General features: G+C 60.9%; 2 protein-coding genes across 11 annotated transcripts in view; both read right to left on the bottom strand.

Annotated features, from left to right (window-relative positions):
- KIF21B (kinesin family member 21B) overlaps nucleotides 1-1,907 on the bottom strand; it is a 44,665-nt gene extending 42,758 nt beyond the window's left edge. For all 8 annotated transcript variants that reach the window (XR_014244299.1, XR_014244300.1, XR_014244301.1 and 5 more), the window contains exon 1: nucleotides 1,555-1,907. Coding sequence is in view for 3 of the 8 variants with exons in the window: in XM_082391113.1 (XP_082247239.1) it covers nucleotides 1,555-1,595 (41 nt within the window). In the remaining 5 variants the exon portion in view is untranslated. The remainder of the gene's footprint in view (nucleotides 1-1,554) is intronic.
- Nucleotides 1,908-15,075: 13,168 nt separating this feature from the next.
- The window catches only part of CACNA1S (calcium voltage-gated channel subunit alpha1 S), a 62,342-nt gene continuing 53,640 nt past the window's right edge, over nucleotides 15,076-23,777 (bottom strand). For 2 of the 3 annotated variants that reach the window (XM_082391089.1, XM_082391091.1), the window contains 11 exons: nucleotides 23,166-23,293; nucleotides 22,072-22,168; nucleotides 21,653-21,755; nucleotides 20,801-20,902; nucleotides 20,421-20,545; nucleotides 18,959-19,087; nucleotides 18,026-18,276; nucleotides 16,814-16,899; nucleotides 16,014-16,105; nucleotides 15,707-15,835; nucleotides 15,076-15,589 (listed from right to left, as the gene is read on the bottom strand). In XM_082391089.1, the coding sequence (XP_082247215.1) occupies nucleotides 15,338-15,589; nucleotides 15,707-15,835; nucleotides 16,014-16,105; nucleotides 16,814-16,899; nucleotides 18,026-18,276; nucleotides 18,959-19,087; nucleotides 20,421-20,545; nucleotides 20,801-20,902; nucleotides 21,653-21,755; nucleotides 22,072-22,168; nucleotides 23,166-23,293 (1,494 nt within the window). In that variant the 3' untranslated portion in view covers nucleotides 15,076-15,337. The remainder of the gene's footprint in view (nucleotides 15,590-15,706; nucleotides 15,836-16,013; nucleotides 16,106-16,813; nucleotides 16,900-18,025; nucleotides 18,277-18,958; nucleotides 19,088-20,420; nucleotides 20,546-20,800; nucleotides 20,903-21,652; nucleotides 21,756-22,071; nucleotides 22,169-23,165; nucleotides 23,294-23,777) is intronic. The other variant, XM_082391090.1, reaches the window with a different exon arrangement.

Raw genomic sequence — 23,777 nt, 5'->3', positions numbered from 1 at the left:
CCCCAGTCTAGCCTGGGGGCCCTGCTTGTTGGGGGGGGGGCCTTTGTTTGGCTCTCTCTGGTAAGATGGAGTCTAAAGGAAAGCCCCCTGGGAGGGGCACCCCAAGTCCCTTCCTTCCCAGCCCTGGTTCACAGTTTCCTTTTATGATGCGCCCAGACTCTCCCACTCTGCTGCAGCTGTCTTATTTACATTTCCCACTCCCACACGCCCACCCACACCGTGCCCTCCCTCGCCCCCCAGAGGATCCTGCTGCACAGTCAGCCTCGCAGCAGCCTGGCCCCGCCCAGCCGGCCCACCAGGCACCTTTGGGGCTCCTCTTTGTCTCAGGCCGTCCGGGGCCAACAGGTCTGTGCCCAGGGATGCTCTGAGTGCAGCCGGGGAAGTGGGGGGAGGGCACCTCGGTCTCCCTCCCTCAACCCCAGAGCTGTGATCAGCCATCCCCTGACCCCCTCCAGGCTGCAGAGGGCTGGCCAGGTGGCTGGGGGGGCGGGTGACGGCACCTGCCCTGGGGTGTTTTCCATAGTCATCTCTGAGTGACTGCCCTGGAATCCTGGAATCTGGGTCATCTACAACCCAGGGAAACCAGAGACCTGCTCAGACCCACCGTAGACCCGGACTCAGACTCCCACCCCCATCACACAGGGCTGAATGATGTCCTCCACCATCCCTTCATTGGTGACCAGTCCCAGACTGGCACTCTCCCACCATCAGACCCCCTCAAAGAGAAAAGCCCAAATCAAAAACGGAGGGGTGACGTGGCATGAAGTGCCCCCACCCAACACAAAGCCCCGCACCTCCAGGTGCCCTGTCCTCTGCCCGCCTCACTTCTGCCTCTGTGTCCCTTCAAGTCCCAGGTAAGTCCACGCGACCCCGCCCCGCTCAGCTCTGTCTGAAGGCCTGAGGCTGATGCCCACATCAGCGTCACAGCATCCTGCCCTCTCAGAGGCAGAACCTCGGAGACACCCCATCCTCCCTCCCCAGACCCAGCCCCTCTTGGGACAGGGCCGGCAGGGTTCTCTCCAAAGCGGCGGACTCCCCAAGGAGGGCCAAGGCCCCATCCCAGCCCTTCCATTCGTGCAGCACTCGATCTTTGTCTGCGGAATCGGCCCGGGGGCGACGTGCTGCCTCCCCAGCTGGACCAAGAGCGCAGGACCAGCCGGCTACGGTGGATGCAGGGAATTTCCCCCCATCCAATGTGCCCGCGTGAGACAGCAGCCCGTGGGGAGGCGAAGAGGAAACACACAGACGCTCCGGCCTGGGCCAGGGCTGGGTGTGAAATACCGGATTTCCTTGTTTATTCGATTTTCTGATCATTAAGGGCTCCCAAGAGGGGCCCGAAATTACCACCCAAACAAAGCCACCTCCAGCCGCCCGCGGGGCCGCCGATCCCTGCGGGGGCCGGGCCAGCACGCGGCGCCCTCCAGCCTGGCCAGCCCGACCTCCGCGGACGCCGACTGCGGGTCGAGCGGCTCCCCGGGACCCCCGGACCCCCGCCCCGCGCCCACGCGAGACAAAGCCGAGTCCTCCGCGCACGCGCCCCGCCGCCCGTCCTACCTGACGGCCACCTTGACGCAGCAGTCCCCCTGGCCCGCCATGGTGCTCCGACGCCGGGTCCCGCGTCGATCAGGGGCGGGGGCCTGGGGGCCAATGCCCCGGGCGGCGGCTGCGGCTGCGGCTGCGAGAGGCGGGGGCGCGGGCGCTGCGGACGGAGGCTGCGGCGGCTGGAGGTGACATGCTCGCGGGCGGCCGGCGGAGGGCTCACCCGCGGCCGGCGGAGGACCCCCGGGGCCGGGCCCGCGCGCCCCCTCGAGCCATCGGGCGGCGGCGCGGAGCCAGCTGACAGCCCGGGCGCGACCCGCTCCCCACGGCGCGGTTCCCGCGCGCCCACCTCCAGCCCGCAGCGCCTACCGCCGCCGCACGAACAAAGGGGGCGGGGGCCGGCCCCGCGGAGGCTCCGCCCCCGAACCAGTCCCGGCTCCGCCCCTAGCTCCGCCCCTGAGCCTGCTGCACCAATCGAAGGCCCGAGCCGGCAGCAGGGGCGGGGCGGAAAGCCTTTAAAGGAACCCCTCGCCTCATGTCCACGCGTTTGATGGGGGCCTGGGCGGGGGGCCTGGGCGGGGGGCCTGGGCGGGGGGCCTGGGCGGGGGGCCTGGGGGTCACGGAGGGACGCGGGCCGAGGAGCTGACCGCACCGGAGCCTCGGACCCCGGAGCCGCAGACCCTCAGCCTCGGTGGGACCCCAGCCCATTAATGCGGAAGCCGGGACGCAGAGAGGGGAACTACCGAGGTTACACAGGAGTTAGTGGCTAAGCCAGGGTAAGAACCCGGGTCTCTGGGCCCAGCGCTTCTCTGCAAAGGGTCCCACAGCGCCTGGCGGTTTGTATTCTGAAAGCGCCGGGAAGGCCTCCCTTCTGCATTTATTCCAGCGAATTTGCCAACCTTTACTGAGGGGGATTCTTGCTAATGTCTAACTAAAATTCCCTCCACCTACACCCTGCAGCGTTTTAAAGTTCATCTTTGGGTTGATCCCCGGCCAGACGGCCCCTCCCTTCTGTGAGACCACGGAGGCTCCAGTGACCTTTGTGACCCACAGATGACCCCGCTCCCCGCCTAGCTCACACTGCTTGTTGTGGCCATGGGGGCAGAGGGTCAATGTGGGAGGCCTGAGCTGCCCCAGGGAGACGGGGAACAAAGGGGGCACTCAGCTCCGGGCACCTGGGTAGAGGTTGTGTGGAGGTGAGTGGGAAGGGGGTGTGGAGGGCAGCTGCCTTCGTTTGGGTATAAAGGACAAGGGGAGCCCTGGGAACTTGAAACACGGGGCAGTGATGGAGGTGGCCAGTGCCGTGGGAAGTCACAGTGGCCTTTCCAGTCCCTCTGCCCTCCGTCTGAGCCCGACCCCTTCTCCCTGCCCCCCAGCTCCCAACATTGGGGCCATTCACGGGGCCTCTCACCAGCTGCCCTCCCCCCGCCCCCACCTCAACCAGCTCCCTCCCTGGAAAGAGCCCAAGAGGAGGACCCAGCTGCAGCTCCAGATGTGGAAGGAGCGCTCTGGGGGGGCGGGGGGGCGGCGGGGGAGGAAGGGGAGTCTGACTCCAAGCCTCTTGCATCACCCACAGATGACGAAACCATGCCAGAGATTTTGGAAAGGGTATGGGTTAGGGGCTGAGGATGCCTCTTTGGTGCCATCCCCCTTTCTTTCCCTCCCCCACCCAACCCACAGATAACTGCTCCGTCCGTAGCCCAGATCCCAGTTTGGTTTGACCTACTATGGTCAAACCAAAAAAATAAAGATAATTTCTCGGGCACATTTCAAGGGCAAATCGACACCCCCTCCTCGCCACCGAGTCCTGATGGAAAAGAGCAGCACCCCCGCAGTGCCCCAGGGTGGAGGAGGGGCAGGGGAATGGGGGAGGTCCGGGGGCATCCTGCACCGTTCACTAGCATTTGAACCTAGAGGAAGGTCTTTCTGGGGCCAGTAGGTTACTCCTGCCAGAGCAGGAGGCCAGCAGAACGCTGAAGAGGGAGATGCTGCACATTCTCTTCCAACCAAGATAAGGTGGGGAGGAGACTAACATTTAGGGGCCAACTACACAAACGAGGTGCTTTACACGCGTGTTCTCATTTCGTGCTCATCACCTTGTGAGCTAGGCTTTATTCTTTGTCAGTTTTGCCGACAGGGACACTGAGTCTCACCCAGCATATATAAGCAACAGACCCAGGATCTGACCTCATGCATCCGGTTCCAGGCTCCCAGATCACCTCCGAGCAGCTGCCCAGGGAGCACAGCTCCCCAGCTTGTGTTCCAGGCTTGTGCTCTCGGATGACAACGTTGCATTTTGCAAAGCTGCTCTCCTGCCCACCAGACTCTGGGCTTCTCCGGGGCCCGACTCTGGTTTCCTGCCTCCAGAGGTCCCCTCTGACTTCCGAGAGTAGGTGACCTTCTGACTCACAGCTTCACTGCTGGGAAATGGCGCCAGAGCCGCTGTCTCCCCCCCCTACCCCCCATCACTCCAGGTCACAGGGTGTCGAGCCAGGAGGAGCAGGGAGGCACAAGGGATGGAAAGTCAGGCCTCCTAGAGGTCAGGGCCTCAGGGCGGCTCCCTCCTGGGCCACCAGGGAGCCAACAGGGCAGCTAGATGTCCAGACTCCTGGAGCTGCTGTCCCGAGGCGAGGAGGTCAGATGGGGATCCTAGGGGTAGTAAAGAGGCCTAAACCACAGCCTGGGCAGATTTAGTTAGAGGGTCCGGGAAAGCCTAGGATGGCGCCCGCCCTCTTAGTGGGTGTCCAGCCTCAGCACAGCCCTGCTTCCTCCTCAGGTGTGTTCTCACCCTGCCCGCTCCTCCCGCTGCCCCTCTTTCCTTCCCTCCTTCCCAAACCCTGAGGCTTCTCTGCATCAGCTGCCTGCACGCTCCCACCCTCCTACACACACACACACACACACACACACACACACACGCTACCCTGTGTTTGGCCCCATCCTTCCCCCTACTGGACTGCAGATTGAGCCTCAGCTCTTGTCCCGAGCCGAGGCCCTCCCCCAGCGTCTTGGGTCTCCATCATCTCTCCCGACGGGAGCGGTGGGCGTCAGGGCAGATGGGACCCTGGGGAGTTGTGGGGGGAGCTCCGCGGCAGGAGGCTCCCGTGCCACTGCGGTGACAATACCCCGGCAGCACCTGGGGGCAGCCATCTGGCCCAGATCTCTCAGGTCGGCCTGGTTCTCAACTGCAACCCTACAGTAACAAATCAGAACACCTAAGAGATACCCTTAGGCCCTGAACTTGAGTCCCGTTCTGTGGTTCTTCTTTAGCGTTAGCACCAGGCACTGGCATTTGGAGGAAGTATCTGAGCGTTGACCTGGAGTTCTGGGGTTGCGGGATACGGAGCTCCCGGCCTCCAGCTGCAGCCCCCAGCCTTGCCCAGCAGGGTTCTTGGGAGATCAGGCCGTAGCCCACCCTGCTGGCAGGTGGTCCAGCCGGAGACAGAGACCAGTCCTGCTCGCCAGCAGGAGCTCCGAACCCCAGAGGGGGCCTACTGGGGTGCAGACGTGGGGACCTCTGCTCAGCGAGGGCGCAGCCTGACTTCCTCTGTTATGGAAGGAGACAGACTTAGCCATAGAGGAAACCAGAATTTGTTATAAATAGCAAGAAAGAGAGAACTGCTGTGGATTACAAATACCCGACAGTCTTTTTAAAAAACAACAACGACACACTATTTTTGGTTTCAGATGTTGATGAGGGTTTAATACGCCACGTAACCTCAAATACGGGATCTTCGTCCATTCTTCTCTGCAGTGCTTTCTAATACGGTGTTAGAGCCAAAGGCGGGAGCAGGTGTGGGCAGCCTCAATGTCCCAGAATCCTAGAGTCCCTTAGGTCATCTAGTTCAACAGCGTCATCTTCAGATGAGGAAACTGAGGCCCAGAGAGGTGAGGAAACTGAGGCCCAGAGAGGTGAGGAAACTTGTCCAGAGTCACACAGGAAGCCTCTGAGCTGGCACTAAAAGCCCCAGAGGGGGCAGTTTCCACCACAGCGTGATAGGACCCGAAGGCCGAATGCCTGAGCCTGGGCTGTGTGTGAGCTCATGATTTGTGTAAAAGTAAAGTCTGCACAAAATAACAGAAGACAGCCCGGAAGCCGCAGTCACAGAGATCTGGGTTCAGGTCCAGCTCTGCCACTTGAAGCTGTGTGACCTGGGCGAGTTCCCTGACCTCAAAACGAGGACGGTCACACCCCCCTCATCGTAGTCTATTATGAGGTCAAAAAGGGGTAACCTGGGGGGAGCACCCAGCACAGGGCCCTGCACAGGATAGAAATGAATTTCCTTCATTTCCCGTAGAATCTCCATCCCTTTTATGCGCCCCTGTCCTCTGACTGGACAGAGGGCGAATTTGTCATAAAGACTGACGGGAAGTCAGAGATGAGTGTGGGTGAGGCTGGGAGCAGGGGGTGTGGCGGTGAGGTCTGCCCACCCAAGGGGGTCCTTGTTGATCTGGGAGGGGGAGAGTTTCCAGCCTCTGCAGGCTGCTCGGTGGAGGGGCCCCAGGAGCCAGGTACGTGTCTGCAGAGGTGGGAGACCCCTGCAGAGCATGGACGCCCCTGGGCTCAGCCTCCCTGGGGGCCACCTGGAGGAGCATCTGAATTTCATTTTACTCGCCCCAGGGCTACCCTGTGCCAAGGGTGTTACATGTGTTTTTTTATAATCCTCACAACAGTCTGTGAGGCAAAAACTGTCATTGTCCTCATTTTGCAGAAGAGGAAATGGGCTCAGAGGTCACTTGGCTAGTGTCGTGGTCATTAGCGCCTCCACCAAATATTTCCGGCCCTCTGCCTCTGGCACAGGGCAGGCCGGCATGTCCTCACTCTGGTGTTAGCCGTGGCCCTGTGACTTCCTTTGACCAATGAAATGTGAGCAGAACTCACATGTATCACTTGTAGGTGGAAGCTTTCTGTGCCCCTGGCACCGCACACAAGTTGATGTTGTTTAGAGTGTACGCGAGGAATGAACTTTATGTTGAGCCACTGAAATTACGAGCCTGTGTGTTACCTTGGCAAAGCCCACCCTACCCGAACTGATGTCCTTAGTAAGGTGCAGAGCCAGAATTCTGGTCTGGAAAGATGCCTGAGGGCCCAGAGCCTCCCAGGACTCTAGCTGCCCACCTCGGACTCACAGACGCCCCTTTGGGCTTCTGGTCTCCGTGCTGCACGGAGCCTTGTGGGCAGGTAGAAGGGGGTAGCAGCCTCTCTGCTCCACCCGTCTCCACCCCGCATGATGTCTGCAGATTGCTGGCTCCTGTGTACTCACCAAAGGAGCGTGGTTTCCCATCCACCTCTGGCCGGCTGTGCTGAGCCTCCCTCAGCGGTCCTCAGGGACCACTAAGAAAAGCAATTAGAAAAATCCCAGGGCCTTTCAGTGCCACTGCCCATTGCCTGCCGAGGAACGGTCGTGGAGGCGGGTGTCGGGACACACCTGTGCTAACCCCCAGCTCAAAGCCTGGCCCTGCTCAAGTCACTCTTTCCCTCGGCCCTCACTGAAATAGGGCTGCCGCAGAGGGTTGGGTAACTGCCCAGAGACCCCAGACAGATCCAACTTCTCAGAGGCAACGTGCCAACAGCTGCCATTTCTGAACGTGGTGCCTGGTGCCGTGCAGAGCGCTTCAGATCTGGGCTGTCCTGTACGGCTCACGGCGCCCCCGAGGACCTGGGAGCAGCTATCATCCCCGTAAAACGAAGGACACCCAGAGTTGCCCAAGGTCGCACCACAAGTGGCAGAGCGGGGTTCAAACCCAAGCAAGCTGGTTTCCTGCTTCCTCCTGAGTCAGATCCCTGTGGAGGAAAAGGATGGTGGGGCCTCGGCAGCTGCTGAGCTGGGACAGTGAGGAGAGGGTCCTAGGAAGCCGCCTGCTGCAAAGACTCGGATGTGGATGTTCTAGCAGCTTTTTGCAGCCCCAGACTGGGATGAAAGGGTAAATGTGGAGTATCGTACAATGGGCGCTACTCAGCAATGAAAGGGACAGGACCATCGGTACACGATAGGGCGCGGATGAACCACAGAATAACTGCTGAGCGGCAGACGCCAGCCCCAGAAGAGCCCTCCCGTGCCTTGTATGTCCACGGAGGTGAAAATCTAGAAAATGCAACCCGAGCCATCGAGCGGCCCAGCGGGTGCCTGGTTGGGGGAGGGTCTCGAACAGAGTCGGGAGGGGCAGAGGAGGGGTCACCAACAGGCGCCGAGAAATCATGGGGGTGGTGGACATAGCTTTTATCCTGGTGGTGCTGGCAGCTCCACAGGGGTAGACATTTTTCAGAAACAATCCAGCTGTGTACTTTGATTATGTTCAGTTTATTGTAAGTTAATTATCACTCAACAAACTGATTTTAAAAGAGGTCATTTGCTCTAACTTCATTGCTCACACAGAGGTGCAGAGCGGCGGGTGACTTACCCAGGTCACTAGGACAGTCCCCTGGAGTCCTGGCCACCTGAAGGTTAGCTGAGCCCTCTGCCTGGCCCCATGTGGCCTGTGGGCTCACTGAGGGTCCCCCTCCGCCAGAAGGAGGATAGTGATGGGGAATTAGGAGCACAGAGAGGGAAGGCGGATGCACAGGAGGGTGGACACCAGCCAGGAGCCGCGCTGGGGGAGCCAGAGACGAGGTGGCGCCACAGGCCTGGGGACCAGGAGACAGGAGGCGAGGGGGTGGAGCCCCCCCGCCCCACCTGGTGAGGAGGGGGAGACGGCCCTAGCCAGGGCCCCAGAGGAGCCATCCCCCTCCCACTCCCTCTCGTGAAATTAACAGATAACCCCACCCTGCCCGGGAGCTACTGATTTCTGTCCCGGAAGGAGCATCCTTTCCTTGGGTTTTAATAGATATTTGCTTCACCCAAAAGCTGCAGAGCCAGTGGCCAGCAAAGGAGCATTTAACACGTTAAAAATAGGAGGAGAGGGAGGCGGTGGAGGGCGATCACGCAGGATTAACCTCTGAAGTGCCAGCTCGGCAAACATGCAGCCAGATTGAGGATGTTGTGGAGTCTTGAGTGCCAGCACCCCAGGTGGCGTGTGTGCTCAATCTCACGGGACAATTTTAGGGGAATTTCAAAGGCCCTTTGACCGTGACAGCCTGCATCAGCCTGAGGTGAAATTATCTCTTGAGTCCCTGCTTGGGGGGCCACCCCCCCATTCCTGACTCCGGTACCAGTTGACAGTGGGGACTCTTTGCCTTGAGGGAATTAGGGAGGAGGGAGGCTGTCTTTGACTTCCAAACTGGGTTGGAGGATCCCAGGAGAAGGCTCGCCTTGGGCGGAGGGAGTTCTAAGTCAGGACCTGAACTAGCACAAATGCGGAGGGGAGGGGCGCCCAGGTCTGCCTCCCACCCCCTCCCAGCCCCAGGCCAGACTGATGAGCGCGCCTAGGTCTGGCAGAGGAGGGGGTGGGCTCCCGGAGAGACAGTTGAACTCACAGTGCCTGGCGCAGAAGCCGCTGGGCCCTCCTGCAGACACTCCTCCTGGTCCCCTCTCAGAGGGGGCCCCTCAGTGGCGACAGGTGCCAGGAGCGCCCCCCTCAGTTTGGGCCTGCACGCTGCCCGAGAACAGTCCTGACCTGGCGCCCACCTTGTGAGACTCTCTCCCAACCGATGTGTGTGATGAGGACATCAGGACACATATAAACAGCCCCCAAACGAAAGGCGGGGCTCTGCTCCCCAGAGGGGCAGGGGCGGGCTTGTGGTGCTGGGCAGTGGGGAAACCCACCCTCATTGTAGTAGGTTAAATATTGTCAGACTGCCGATTTGTAGACAAAAGGGGCAGAATGTTGGCAATTTCAAGCGATTCCATCTAATGCCCGTTGTTTAGCAGTTTACTTAGTGTGTCTCTGGCATTTGCCCTCCCCCACCCCCCACCCCTCTTCCTTTCTTCCTTCCTTCCTTTTTTCCCTGCTGGGGATACAAAGTTGTTAAAGAAATCTACTACCTTTGGGAAACACTGTATACTTGGAATAACAAGCTGTAGCCTCCTAGTTATGACACAATGTAATAAGTGCTACAGTAAAAGTGAGTGCTAGGAGTTATCAACTGAATAAAAAAGCACAGGACGTGAGAGCTGTGAGTTCAGTTTTGTTTGGGGACTCACTGAGGACTACGGCCCGGGAGACAGGCTCTCGGTAGCTCTGAGGAGCTATTCCAAAGAGGTAAGGGGGGAGTCAGCATATACGCGATTTGGAGAAGGGGTACGTGCACTCAAGCACACCTCTCGGTCAGGGGCTACTCGTCACCAGGAGCGGATGTTTCCAATGATGATTTTAGTGCTTTTCTAGGTATGAGAAGATGCAAGAAATTGGGCTCATCAAATCTGAAACTATATAACTCTCTGAAGGCCTGTTCTGCCGGTTTCTCACAAAGCACAGAGAGCCTCATTCCTCATCGCTCTGACCTCCTTCCAGGGGGTGTCGAAGGTCGGCGATGCAGTGTCAGTGACTTCATTCTTCTGGAACCGGATGGCGAGTGCCCTTCTCTAGTTGGCAGAGTTTCCTGGGGCCATCAGAGGGGCCCGGCTGAGACGGAGGACGGAGGGCTACCGGGTGCAGAGAGGTGCTGGGCGCGTTGGGCTGCGTGGGCTTGGACGGGCGCTTGGCAGGGTGTGGGAAGGGGCTTGGGCCAGATCAGTAGAGGACGAGGTGGGGTTGGGTCAGGGATTGTCCTGCGATCCTCCTGATAATACGGGGTGCCAGCAGCTCAAGAGTATCGTCCAGGCCCCTGTTGGACACCTGGCCTCACTGCTTCTCAGTGGGTAATTCACTTGGCTTTTCCCGGAATGGGCTCAACAGCAATACCCACTTCCTGGACGGTGTTGCAAAGGCTAAATGTGATATTGCGTCTGTCAGGCACAGCATGAACTGGCCTTGATGATGTCAGCTATTATCATTCTCTGCATGAGGACACCGCTGGTGGAGATATTTTAAAGGGCCCACAACTAGAAGTGGGCTGGGCTGGGTCTGCAGGTCTCACTGGCCTCCTTCTGGAACCAGGCTCCTCGCACGGACTCGGACGCTGGGCTCCACGCGCCTTCCTCCTCTGGGTCTTGGTTTCCTTTCATAACACGGTGGAATCTCCTCTGCTGATCATTTTATTTAAACAAACAGCCCTCAGCTCTCCCTCCTCTGAATCCTCCAAATCCCCGCATCTGACCCTCCACGTGCTGCTCTGACATCCTAGCGTTTTGAATTCGTGTTCGACACCAGAATTATTCTTTTGCCCTGTGTATTTATGGCAGGCTTCTTTTAAAATGCTTCTGTTCCCTGGCTTACTAAACTGGATTTACGTTCCATTTAGGAGATGGCAGTATGGCACAGGAAAAAGAAGCAGTGGGATTAGAAAGCTTGGGGACAAATCTAGCCCTGCCCCTTCCAGCTGGGAGGCCCTGCCCCTCAGTCGCCTCATCAGTAAAACGGCAGCAGGAACCTTGGTGAAGCGGGGAGTGTCACTTGCCACCATAAGCTGTCAGGCCCAAGGCAGGAGTGACGCGTTACTGGGATCAGATGCCAGAAAATGGGTCAAGGTTAGCGCTGGGTTGTCAGTGCCTTTTCTAGTGACCTGTGGAGCCGGCCTCCACACCCGAGGGCTACGGCTGAGAATTGCAGGGCCTGTGGGAGGACCAGGCCCGACGCTGAGATGCTGGGCTGAGAGCCGAGCTGCCCGGCTTCCCGTGAGACACTCAGCCTCCTGCCATCGTAACCTCTGGCTTTTCCTGCAGCCAGCGTCTGACAGAACCAAAACAGCAGCTGCACCCCTTCCAAGGTCACTTTCACACCTTCCAGCAGCCTGCAAGCAGGAGTTTATCCCCATTGTACAGAAGGAGGAGCAGAAGCTTGAAAGGGTGTGTGAGCGCCTAACATCGGAGCGTGGAGGCAGGTGGAGGGACTCGGGGCCGCACGGGTCCAGCTCCAAGGCTGTGCTCCTTCACCTTGCAGAGGGCAGCCATACCCCTGCTTCAGGGACCTCTCGGCCCCATCCAGAGCCGGGCCTGGAAACGCACTGGGACCACAGCTGGGGTGCCTCCCCGCTCTGAGGAGGGCCTGGAACCGAGCCCAGCCTCCTTGGTCCAGGGATATGCTCCAACTGAACTCCGCACCTTCCAGAAGGCAGGGATGGCTCCCCTGGTCCCCGCACCTGGCATGAGGCTCGGTGCCCACCCCTCCCCCAAGCTGCGCCCCGCCCCCTCTGGCAGATTCCCCCCGTCCCCCCACCCCCCCAGCAGCGGGATCCCAAGTCTGCAGGGAACTGGCCAGGAGAAGCTAGGCGTGCAGCAGACAGCGCCCTGGCCAGTGCCCGCAGGCGACAGAAGGTGGCCCACCAGCCCCTCTGGACACCGGCTCTGTTGGATGGCCCGGCTGACAGGAGGGGCCTGCCTGCTCCCCCCACGGCCCCAGGCCCTCAGCCTTCCACACCGTGTTCCTTTTGTACTTTATCTGAGTGGCCTGGCGGCCCTCTATGGAGAAACCCAGCGATTATTTGAAGGGGAGCTGGGGAGAGGCAAGATTTTGTACGTTCTGACAAATTAGAATGTCCTGCACGTTGCAGAGGAAACTGCCTGAACTTTCGGAAAGGGTGAGAGCTGGAAGGTTCCTCAGCGCCTGTGTGCATGTGTACACCTGTCACGTGGGCTGGGAGGCCCGGCACAGACGTGCCAAATGGCGCAGCCACTAGGGCTGTGGGGCTGGAGCCACATCGCCTGAGCTGAATCCCGCCTTGGCCCTCCTACCCGCTGAGGGGCCTTGGGCACGTTACCTGTCCTCTCCGTGTCATACTTGCAGAAGGAGGATGATACTTCCTTGGTATCAAGAGGATTAAATAATCTATGCAGAAGGCTTGGAGCAGGGCCTGCTGTATTGTTGGTACTCTGTACATGTTAGGTATTGATATAAGATGCTCCGGTCCCACTTGTAAATGGAAACATCCTTCTATAGACTTTTGCAGCGTACGAAGCCCTTTCACGTGTGCCCCAGGTTGTTTAGTTTTTCAGCCATGCTGCGAGGTGGATTATTTCAGCTCCCCGCCAAGAGGAGGCAGTGGAGGGGACAGTTTGAGCAGCTGGATGGGTGGGGCTGAAACTGAGGAGTCAGTTTGCACCTCTGCACCTCTGGAGGCCGATTCCTGCCGCCGCCTCCCCGGGGACTGGGCAGTGAGGGCGCGAGGCTGCAGCCCTGAGCAGGTGACCCTGGGCGGCGGGCTGTCAGCCAGGGCAGGGCCACACTTCTCAGCATTTCCCTGCATTTATCTGACAGTGATTGAGCCGCTCGCCTGTGTTGAAAAGTGCTCAGCTCTGGGGTTAAGGGCCAGCCTGGTGGACCTGCTCCTGCTTTCGTGGAACTCGGCCTCAGTCTGGTGTAAAATAAACGTCACAGAGCAGGGGTGACCCCGGCCGCGATGGGGAAACACACGTGCCCCGTCGCTGGGCCACCTAGAGCGTTTGGGGGCATCCGGGGGATGCTTTCTGCAGGAAGTATTGGAGAAGCTGAGATGTGGAAGATGATGGCCAAGGGGTCCGTGGGGTTGAGGGTTTGGGAAGTTTCTCCCCAGAACAGCATGTGGCGCTCAGAGGGGCGGGCAGCTGTCCCCGGCTGGGCTGCAGGGGGCTGGGAGGGCGAGCAGCCTGGCATGAGGGCCAGGGCTGGGTCGGAGCTGCCTGTCAGCCCAGGCAAGGGTTCTGCACCATATTCTGAGGCTTTGGGGGCCTTCAAGGGTTTTAAGTGGGGGGATAAGACAGCAGGTTTCTCTGTTTAGAAGGATCAGGGTCAGGCTGGGAGGAAGGGGGGTTGGTGCTGGGAGGCTCTTCTGAGGCACAATAGACAAGGCATGAAACGAGGACTGAGTGTCAGGAAAGTCACCATGGGGAGGGGACAGGTTTGAGAAATACTTTGAGGAGGAGTCCCCAGGGCACAGTGGGGGAAGGTAGGAGTCCAGACAACACTCAGACTCACGGGTTGAACAGGGAGTAGGGCCCTGAGGTCAGCAGGCTGAGGGGACGGGTGAGGAGGTCGACTTTGGACGCGATGTGCTTTTGGCACGAGTGGGACATTCGCAGAGCTGACAAGGAGAAGCAGCACAGGACCGGCGTTTAGAAGAGATGGGCCAGCTGCGTGGTGCGGATTATCAGCACCGTGTTAGGAGAGTGATGGGAGCGTCCGGGGGGCTGAGCCCGCGGGAAGCAAGGATGCAGGACACAGAACCCTGAGGACGCCTTCCCCGGAGAGGGGGCTGGCCTGGGGACAGGTCACAGGGAGGCTGCAGGACGGAGCACGGGAAAGGGGAGGAAACTCCGGGGAGCCGGGGAGCCGAGGCCACAGGCCTTGCAGGAAGGAGGGAGAGGTGACGGCACCTCACGAGGGCTAGAAACCAGGTGAGCTGGGACTCCCAGGGTTTCAGAGCAGGGGCGGGGTAGAAGGCAGCCCACCGGGGCACCAGGCGGGCGCAGGGGAGGAGGAGCCAGCCCAGGTGAGAGGCATGGTCCTCAGGAATGAACTAACTAGGTGACAGGTGAGAGACAGGTAGACAGGTGAGAGACGGCAGGTAGACAACAGGTAGCTGGATGGCAGGGGGGACGGCCAGGACGGACGTGCAGGTGGAGGAGGGCCGTGAGGAGGGGCGGACGGTGGCTGGGCTGGCCGAGAGGCTGGCTGCAGGAGGAGTGGCTCCCGCTGGGGCGGGGGGCGGGGCGGGGAGCGAGGGGCGCAGCGGGCTGTCCATCAGGCTGGTGACGGGAGCTGTGGGAGGGATCTTCTGGGGGCATCTCTGTGCAGGAGGGAACAAAGCCTTGCTGAGGGTGGAGTGGGGGCGGGTTCCTGGTGCTGAGGTTTGAGGAGGAGGCGAGTGGACATGGCTACTCGGACGGGGACCCCGGGGCTGCAGGGCACGGGGGGGGTCATCCCCCTGCCCCGTGCGGCCCCCAGTCTGGGCGGCCGAGGGGCCCGCCTGGGGGTTGCCAGGAGGTGCACGGGACGCCAGTGGGAGAGCTGATGGCGGGGGGAGCGTCTGCCCAGGGAAGACGGGAGGGCACCGGTGGGACCCCAGTGCTAACTCTGCCCCTGGCTGGCTGTGTGACACAGGCACGCGAGCCACCTCTCTGGGCCTCCAACGTGGCATCTTCAACATGGACTCTCCCGCTGCTTAGCGGGCTGTGGGGAGGACGAGTGGGTACCGTGTGCGACGGTGCTCTGGGACTAGGGTGTGTCTGCAGCCGGCACGCAGGAGGGAGTGGGGGCCACAGCCCGTGCCTCATCCTGTTACTCACTGCTGCTCGGTGGGGGGGAGAGGAGGTGGGCACTGTGGGCCCTGCTCCCCCAGGCGGAGAGCAGGGCGCCCCCGAGGTTCTGGGGCCGGGCGGGCCGTGAACTCTGGCCAGGACGGTGGGGAAGGGTAGCTGCAGGGGACCTGCCCGGGGGGCTGCCCAGGGACGTCCAGGAGCACCGCCTCCTCCACGGTGGCCCCTCCGCTCCTGCAGGAGGACGATGCAGAGGGGCCTCCGTGGAGCGGCGGGGGGCGGGGGCGGAGGGTGTAGAAGGGCCCCCAAAGGAGACGAGCAGAGACAGGTGCCCTGTCGCAGGCCTGGAGACTTTAATGTCCTGCTGGCACTGACCAGGCCTCTTTGAATGACCCCAGAAGCTCCATCCCATCACGCCTCTTGCTGGTGAGGAGAAGGGCCTGTCCATCTACCTCCTGACCTTGCGGGTGGTTCCTGTCTGTTTGTCCGTCTAGCTGCTGAGACGGGGGGCTGCCGTGCTGGGCCAACCCTCCCGCGCCAGCCCCCCACCCTTGGCCACGCCGGCTCTAAGCCCAGCCTGACGCCCGTGGCCTTCACAGCCTGTGGGGAATGAGGGTCTCCCGGGAGCCCTGATGCTGGTCGAGGCTTCCCAGGGAGGACCCGAGGCTCCAACACCCCCGGGCGCTGGCCACACCCTCCAGGGTCTCTCGTCCCTTCATAAGCTCTGCGGCTGCCACCTCCACTTCCTGCAGTTCCATCTGGCAGGCTTCCGCCAGGGTGTGGCCCGTTGCCATGACGAAGTTAGCATCAGCCGCCAAGGTGTCCAGGCCCCCTCGAACCAGAGCCTGCAGAAGGGAGAGGCGGCCGAGTGGGTCTTCCCGTGGAGCCTCAGCTCCTGTCCACCCCAGGCCATCGCAGGGCCACCCCGGGATGCAGTCCAGTGCCTTCCTAGCCCCCCTCACCTCTCGGATCAGCAGGGTCGTGGCTGGGGCCGGGCACCCGGGGGTACCATCCTCGGGGGGCGCTTCCTCGGGCAGGGACCCTGGGGTGGGGCTCCTCTCCTCGCGCACCAGAGACTCCGTCCCCACAAGCTGTTCCAGGTGCACAGAAGCAAAGACCGCTCAGGAACGCCGGAGCCCACTGGGATCAGGAAGCCCCGGCTCTTCAGAGGGAGCCCCAGCCAAGACCCCCAGGAAGGGGAGGACCAGGGGTCCCGTCCCTTCTGCTGTTGAATTACCACTGCAAGCTCGCCGGCCTCTGGCCCATTACCTGGCAGGGGGCGGCAGGTGCCTGGGCTCCGGGTATCGCCCTCCGGGGCAGCTGTCCCTGCAGCCTCTCCCCATGGGACTTGCTGTGGGGTCCTGTGGGCCGAGGGCCAGAGGGGCTGCTGACTCCTGCTGGGAGCTCTGGGTCGACAGAGCTCCCCTTGGCCAGTCAGCCCCACCCTGAGATCCTCGGGGTCCTAGAGGGTGACACATGCCGAGGCCCAGCCCACCCCAGGCCGGGCAGGACTCCCCACTGCCCATCCCCCCAACTCCACGTGCCCTGGTCCCTGCCCTTGTGGGTTTGGGAGGGGATCAGGGCCAGAGCCTGACCAGCTTTGGCCAAGCTGATCTTGTGTTTGTGTGCGTGTGACTGTGCATGTGTGTGTGTGTGTGTGTGTGTGTGTCTGTGTTGCGGAACACAACAAGCACCCTCGTCTCCTGTGAACTCCAGCCTCCTCAGGCCCCTACTGTCGCACGCAGCGGTCCAGGACCCACTGAGAGGCTGCCAGGTCATCTGCTGAAAGGCAGAGCTGAGGTGACAGTGTGCCCAGGGCTGTCTTCAGCCGGGGTGGGGGGGCACGAGCTTCCTGGTGTGCCAGGAAGGGCCCTTTCACAGTGTACCACCCACCCCCGGCTCCCTCAGCCACCTGGGTGGCCCCCTTCCTCTGCCTGGGTGAGCAGCTGGTTCCCATCGCCACAGGCTCCCAGCCCTCCCGGCCGCAGGTTCCCCAAGTGGACGGAAGAGCGGCTCCCCAGGCCCTCCTGGGAGAAGGTCAGCCCCTCGGGAGCACAGGAGAGACTGACCCAGGGCCCCCTGGGGGCGGCCGAAGGCTCCTCCTCTGGCGGCAGGCGTCTCTGTCTCCCCTGGGAGCTCCCCTTCAGAGTGGACGCTGAAATGGAAGCACAGCTGATGGGGCTACGGGCTCCCCCATCCCTGCCCTCCGTGGTCCCCACACCCTTTCCCTCAGGGCCTAGGCCCATCGCTGTGGCCTGGCCAGCCTCCTCTCCTCCGATCTGCACCCCTTTGCTCTCTGGCCCCTCCCACACCTGCCCAGCTCGGGCCTCACGCCCCTGAGGACACTGCGTCTCAACCTCGGTTGCACGTGGATCACCCGGGAGCCCTCACATCTGGTTGCGGGGTGTCCCGCCCAGAGCCCACAGTTCTGGAAGCTTCCTCCATGTCCCTAAGCAGTTAGGTCCTGGGCCCTCTGCCTGCTCAGGACCTACTCTTTGACGTCATTTGGTCATAGTCGGATCGCATGGCACGTTCTCCCGACAAGACTGCGATCCTCCGGGGGCTGGGCCGGGTCTGCACGTCCACAGCACCCAGCACCGCGGTGACCCCACGTGCAGGCGCCCTCCAAGACTTGTGGGCTGAATTTGAGGGGTCTCAGGCCAGAAGGGGGTGCCGGCAGCCCCAGCCTGGCAAGTAGTGGTTCCCCTGGCCTCTGCCCTGTCCCGCCCATTCCTGAGGTGGGGGAACCCAGCCTCTCCGGGCCAAGGAGACCCCCAGTCCCTGGGCCCCCTGTCTAGAATAGAAGCTCTGCTTGGAGCCCAGCCCATAGGCCACGATGGCCGAGACCCTCTCTGCTCATCCTGCTGTTTTTCCTGACACTCATGTAATCACAGATTATATTCAGCCCTGGGTTGGCGACATGGGAACCACCTGGAACCCAAATCCAAGGGTTGAATCTTAATTCTTCAGGTTTCATAGGATGCGCCCTCTCCTTCTAACCTAACGTGTGCCTTTCCGGACCCGCCAAGACCATGGAAGAAAAGCACCGCTGGGCGCTGACCAACACCGACCCGAGGCTGCCCCCTGCTGGCTACACACGTCTCTGCCGTCCAGGCCGGCCTCCTGCGCAGCAAGGCGTGGGCTGGACCCCAAAGGGCGCAAGGCAAGCAAAGCACACCCTCCACATTTCGGGGTGCCCCCAAAGGCCCGGAGCCCACTAACCACGTCTGCCCAGTCTCACCCCAGCCCCTACATGCCAGGCTGACGGTTGCCGCCACTACCTGGAAAATGCCGGGCTGCTGCCATGGTTGCTCTTGCCACCGGCAACGTTGGCGTTGGCATTGTTGGTGTTGGCACGAGCAAGAGGGTTGGCGCTTGGATGCTGAGGGAAGTCCTCCAAGAAGACGGGCGACTCCAGCTCCTCCATCTCTATTTCAGTAAACTGGAGGGGTCTCTGGTTGGCCATGTGTGGAGGCAGGGAGCTGGTCCTTTCCAGGAAGTTGTCCACCTGGCCAAACAGGCCTCCGGTCCTCTGGGGGCGAGGAGGACAGGGGAGGGACTGAGAGCGGGGACCAGGGATGCATGTGCGGGGGCTGCCACCCTGGACGACCGACGGCGCTGGGAACAAGGCCAGAGGAGAACAGACCGGGCTGTGAGGCCGGAGAAGAGACCATCGCCCTCAGGGCGTTCTCAGTTTGATGGGGTAGACAGGACACCCCTAAGAACTGTACGGGGACCAGACACCGGGACGGGAAACGCAGGGAGTCGGGGAGCCCGGAACCAGGCAGTCTGGAGGACGGGCTCTAGTCCCGCCTCCGAAAGTAACTTGCTGAGCGGTACTGGACACAGACGGTCTCTCTGGGCCACCATTTCCTCATGAATAACCCAGAAGGTTCCGCTGGGTGGTCGTGAGGGCCCCTCCAGCTCTAGGAGGGAGGACAGTGAGACAGGAAGCAGCTGGGGCCTCTGATGACGGGGGCTTCTGATGGGTGGACGTTGCCTCAGGCTTGTGGGGAGGGGAGGCCGGGGAGGCTGGGCAGAGGAAGGTGGGAAGGATGTGACACCTCAAGCAGGTGGGTCATTGGTTCAGAGTCCTGGGAGGTGTGGGCGGCGGGGATCCTCAGCCCCCCGTTCTGCGCGGCGGGGCTCCTGGCCTCCTTTCCGCTCCCTGGCCTGGGACGCGCACGCACTGGCGTGGCCAGGGCCTCACTCACCCGGAATATCCCTTCCTCCATCGCAGCCTCCACCATGGCTCTCTCCAGCTCCTCCTCGGCCGTCAGGTCTCCCGAGATGGTGCGGCGGATCTCAGGGGCTGCCTCTTCCTCAAGGGTCCGCAGTCCGGCCTGGGGACAGAGAGGGACTCAGTGACCCCTCCAGGCCAGGAGGGGAGGACGCACTGCTTCTCGCGGCCTCCCCCGTTTCTAATCCCGGCAACCAGGGCTTCCCTGAAGGCCCAGCTCCACCCCACCCCCTCCTGCTCATTCGATCCCCCTGGGCTCCTGCTCTGGCCGCTGGGATAGTCCAAACCCTGATGGCTCCCAAGGCATCTTCTCTAGGCCTCACAGGGGGTTTCATCTCCCGCCCAGGCCTGCAGGCTGGGAAATCCTCTCATCAGTACAGTTTTTTAGACAAATGATCTCTTCCGATGGTACGTGCCATTTATACCGATTTTTGAGCTGATCAAAGTTGATATCACCAGCAAGGGGACAAAGCAAGATTGGTGTCACCTGATAGTTTGCAATGACAACACAGCATCACTTCTGGGACATTCCTGTCCAAGATGCAAGCCCTCAATCTATCACGAGGCAACACTGCACAAACCCAGACTGAGGGACGCGCTGGCTGGGAATCTTCAGAGTGTCAAGGTCATTTCAAGGAAAGACTGAGGGACTACAGACTAAAGAGATATGACAGCTAAACGCACTGTGTGATTCTGGGTCCGATCCTTTTGCCATAAAGGACATTATTGGGACCACTGGCGCAAGTTGCATGGGGCCTGAGGACTCCACGGGACTGATGCATCAGTGTCCTGATTTTAGTGGCTGCATCATGGCTGTGGAGGAGGGTTACGGAGGAGAACGCCCTTGCTGGCGGGAAACACACACTCACCTGTTCTGGGTTGATGGGAATGACTCTCAAACGGTTCAGAAAGAAAATTTTTTTTGTATCATACATGCAACTTTTGAAATTGTGAGATTGTTTCAAAGTAAAAATTGAGATACATCTTTGAACACACAGCCCAAATACATGAATATTTTTTGAATGTATCCTTTATGTGTGTTATACTTAACATAAAAAATTGAAATTAAAAACGGGCAAGATAACCCAAAGTTCTACGTTTCTTTGCGCACGCAATGGGTCATTTCAAGCACCTCCCCTCCCCCGGGAAACCTGTCCTCTTTGGAGACCACTGCTCTCATCTAACCCAAATCTCTCCCTTGTGTTCAGGGGATAGGACCATGGTTTTGGGTCGTATCATCCAGGGCTGGAAGGGCTCCTGGTTCTTCCCTTGAGGTCGAAGCATCTTCCATCCAGAGCTGTCATCTCTCCCCCTACTCATCCTGGCTCCGTCCTGCCCTCTCTGCCTCCACAGCTGCCCCCAAGGACACAGAGAGGGAGCTGGAGTCTGGAGACCATCTCAGCAGTGGAGCTCCCTGGTGCTCGGGATGGGCTTACCTGGATCTGCACCGTGTCCTTCTTGGGCCGGTACCCATAATATTCCTCCTGGCGCCTCATGAACTTCCGGAAGTGCTCCTGGATGAGAAACGTGGCGTAGAACTTCCCCACCGTCACCTCGTCATCTGCAGGGGGGGCAACAGGGGCCGGTGGGCATCTGAGGCTGGGGTCAGCGTGCGGGCCAAACGTAGCCGGGTCCAGGTGCCCCTTGCACCCCCCTCCTCTGCTTGCCGATGTGACCCCGATGGCTACCATGGGGTCCACCCAAGGCATTCACGGAGGGCCAGGCTGCTCTCAGACTCCCTTGGGGCTCCCTGGAAGCCACCTTTTCCCCTGTCCTCGGCCGCCTCTGGCCTCTGGTCTCCCAAAGCGGCACCCACCTCCTATGGGAGGGATGACCTGGTCCAGGAGCTTCATGCTGGTCCTCTTCCAGATTTTCTTGATGATGGCCCGCAGCTCCTCATTGGCCTGTTCGAAGTTGCCTGGGGGCAAGGGACAGGCCAAGCCAACCGCACTTGACAAAGCCACCTAGCACTCCCCGAACCTCTCGCTCAGCAAACGTTGGCTGGGTTTTCCCTTGTGGCGGCTGCTTTGCGGGGAGGGCATCGCCGTTCCCCTGGGGCAGCCCGACCCTCGGGTCACATACGCACTCCCCGCAGGCCTCGGCTTCCAGCACCTGGGTGGCTGATCGGAGAGGCTGTCGCCTCCCATCCTCCCCTCCACCCGCCCAGCAGCCTTCCATCCCCCACAGCCCGTGGTCTGTCCCGCCTCCTGCAGGCAGCCGTCCTGCTCCTCTGCTTCATGCCTGAGACGGTCCTGCTCACCTGGGCGGTAGCTCTGATGCCGCCGGGTCCCTGCGTGAGGGAGACCCCCATCTCCTCCCCCCTCCCAATCCGTCTGTCCTCCCGGCAGCAGGGCCTGCAGGTTCAGTGGGGCCCCGTGCGAACCCAGCAGCGGTCCAGCAGATCCCGGGGGGTCCCACCCCCGTGCTCACCCTGCCACTCCCTGGCCCACCCGCATCAGACCCGGCTGTGTGGGAACAGAGCCTTGGTGACCTTTGCCCTGCAGAATTTTGGGGCTCCCGCTGTGCCCTGAGGGGCATGAGAACGTTGTGGCCATGGCCTGGGTCCTCTCTCTGCTTCTCCCCGTGACTCTTGATTCCGACCTTTAGCTCAGATTCTGGTAGAACCCGCTAGAAAACTCAGCCCCTGAGAGGAGGGGACTGCCCGCACCTTCCGTCTTGATCTTGAGCGCTGTGCGCACCAGGGCGAAGAGAGTGGCGTTGAAGGTGACCGTGCCGTCGCTGTTCAGGGGCATGTTCATGCCCACCAGCCGCTGTGCAGAGAGGGGGCTCACTGCCAGGCCGGGACCACTGAGCCGGGGGGTCATCCTCACCCGGTCTGGGGGCCGGCAGGGGAGGGGACCGGGCGCTGGGGGGGGATGAGCAGGATGACCTCCGTGACGGAGGGGGGGATGAATTGGAGACACTGTTGAGAGTTTAGGTCCCAGGGACGTGGGGACCCAGGAGACGACTGCTCTAAAATGACTCACCCAGTCGGGCCCTCGCCAGTGTCCCTGCCCCAGGGCCCCTGTGCCTCTTCCGGGGGTGCGGGCCAGGTGGGGGGCACCCCTCGCTGGCAGCTCTGGTTACCTTACACGCTACCCGGTGTGGGCAGAACTTCCCAAAGCCCAGAGGGGGCTGGATTCTTCTCAGTAGGGTCACCACATCCAGGTGTTTGATTCTGCCCCTGCAGGAGGACACCAGACCTGTGCACCTGGCAGCCCCACCCAGACCTCCCTTCCTGCTCAGAGAATGGCCCAGGGCAGAGGAGTCAGGAGACAGGGGGACGCTTCCTGATTTCCAACCATGCTTAGGGAGTGGAAGCTGAGTGTCTGTTTTAAAGAAGAAACGATGTTTGAATTCACTGTTGCCCACCACCAGGAATGGGCTGTCTTTTTTGGTGGGTGGTAAGAGGCCAGAATCCCCTCAGATACGGGATCTCTGCGCTGGAATCCGGACCTCATTTCTCCCATGGTGGAGCCTTCGCTGGGTTTTAGTCAAGCTGCCTGGGGGCTCCTGGGATGTATTAATAGAAGTAGAGGGTATGGATCAAGGGAGGTGGACGCTCACTTCCAGGGACCAGTAGGGAGCTGGAGGCCGTGTCATAGGTTGCGAGGTTAAGTGAGATGATGCATGTCGTGCTTGGCACAGCACCTGACACCCGGGAAACAGTCATCAAATGTGAGCTTATTACCTTCTTGGGAAGAAGGTAAGGCAGCTGTGCTTCCCAGCGTTAAAGTGCACCCGAACGCCCCGAGGGCCAGGTTAACGGCAATGCAGATTCTGATTCCGTCATTCTGGGGTGAGGCCGGGGATTTGGGGGGGCGCTCTGCATCTTTATAGAGCTCAGCTTCTTGGTCAGTGGACCACACTCTGAGTAGCCGGGGCCTAAACTGCCTGGGGAGGTAGTGAGTTCCCTGCTCCTAGAAGCATCCAAGTGAAGCTGGATGACCAGCTCCCAGTAAAGGCAAGGGGTCTACTGCCCTGGGAGGCTGTAGGATCCCTCCCAAGCCTGAGGAACTCCGAGTCTCTGACCCGGGCCCTCGGATAATAAAGGGGGGGACAGCCCTCTCCTTCTCGTTAGACTGGAGAGGGACTCGCTGTCGGACTCCAGGACGGGCTCTAGACCAGAGGAGTGGACGGTTGAGGGAGGGCCCAGCACAGAGCCTGCAGGCGGGACTCACTTAGCCTCTGGGTCATACTCTGCCCAGATGGCCTTGAACTCGTCCAGGTGATGAGGGCCCAGGATGGACCAGTCCCGTGTGAGGTAGTCAAAGTTGTCCATGATGACAGCCACAAAGAGGTTGATGATCTGCAGGAGGAGAACCGTGGGCTCCCTGCTCGGAAAGGCAGGTGGCACGGGGCGGGGGGCGCGGGGGGAATGGGGGTGTCCACGGGGTCTGGGGTCCGTAGCTTCTCCCTGCCTGGGCCCTTCCTCCGAGTCCTTCTGGCAACTACATCCTGCACACGAGCAGCCTGTGTCACTCCGGCCCACGCGGTGTCCTCTGCCAGGGCTCCTGGGGCTCATCCTAAAAATCCCAACCTCAGCCTCTCGTCTGCCCCCCAGAGGGACGCTGGTCTCCCCCGGCCACCACCGCCCCTGTGCTGCTCTTGCCTGTTCTGTATTGTTGGGTGTCCCTTTGAAATGCAAGGTGGCATTCAGTGAGCACCTTCAGGGCCAGGGCTGTGTCCTGTTCACCTTTCTGTCCCCTGCACTGAGCCCAGGGAACGTTAGACGCTCAAGCAAGCGTCTTAGTGAACATAGGAAAGAAAAAGAGCGAAGAGCGAGGGCCTGG

The sequence above is a fragment of the Balaenoptera borealis genome, assembly GCF_965194805.1.
Source record: "Balaenoptera borealis genome assembly, chromosome: 1".
NCBI lineage: Eukaryota > Metazoa > Chordata > Mammalia > Artiodactyla > Balaenopteridae > Balaenoptera > Balaenoptera borealis.
Note: the sequence above shows the minus strand (reverse complement) of the source record. Positions and strands in the feature narration are given on the sequence as shown.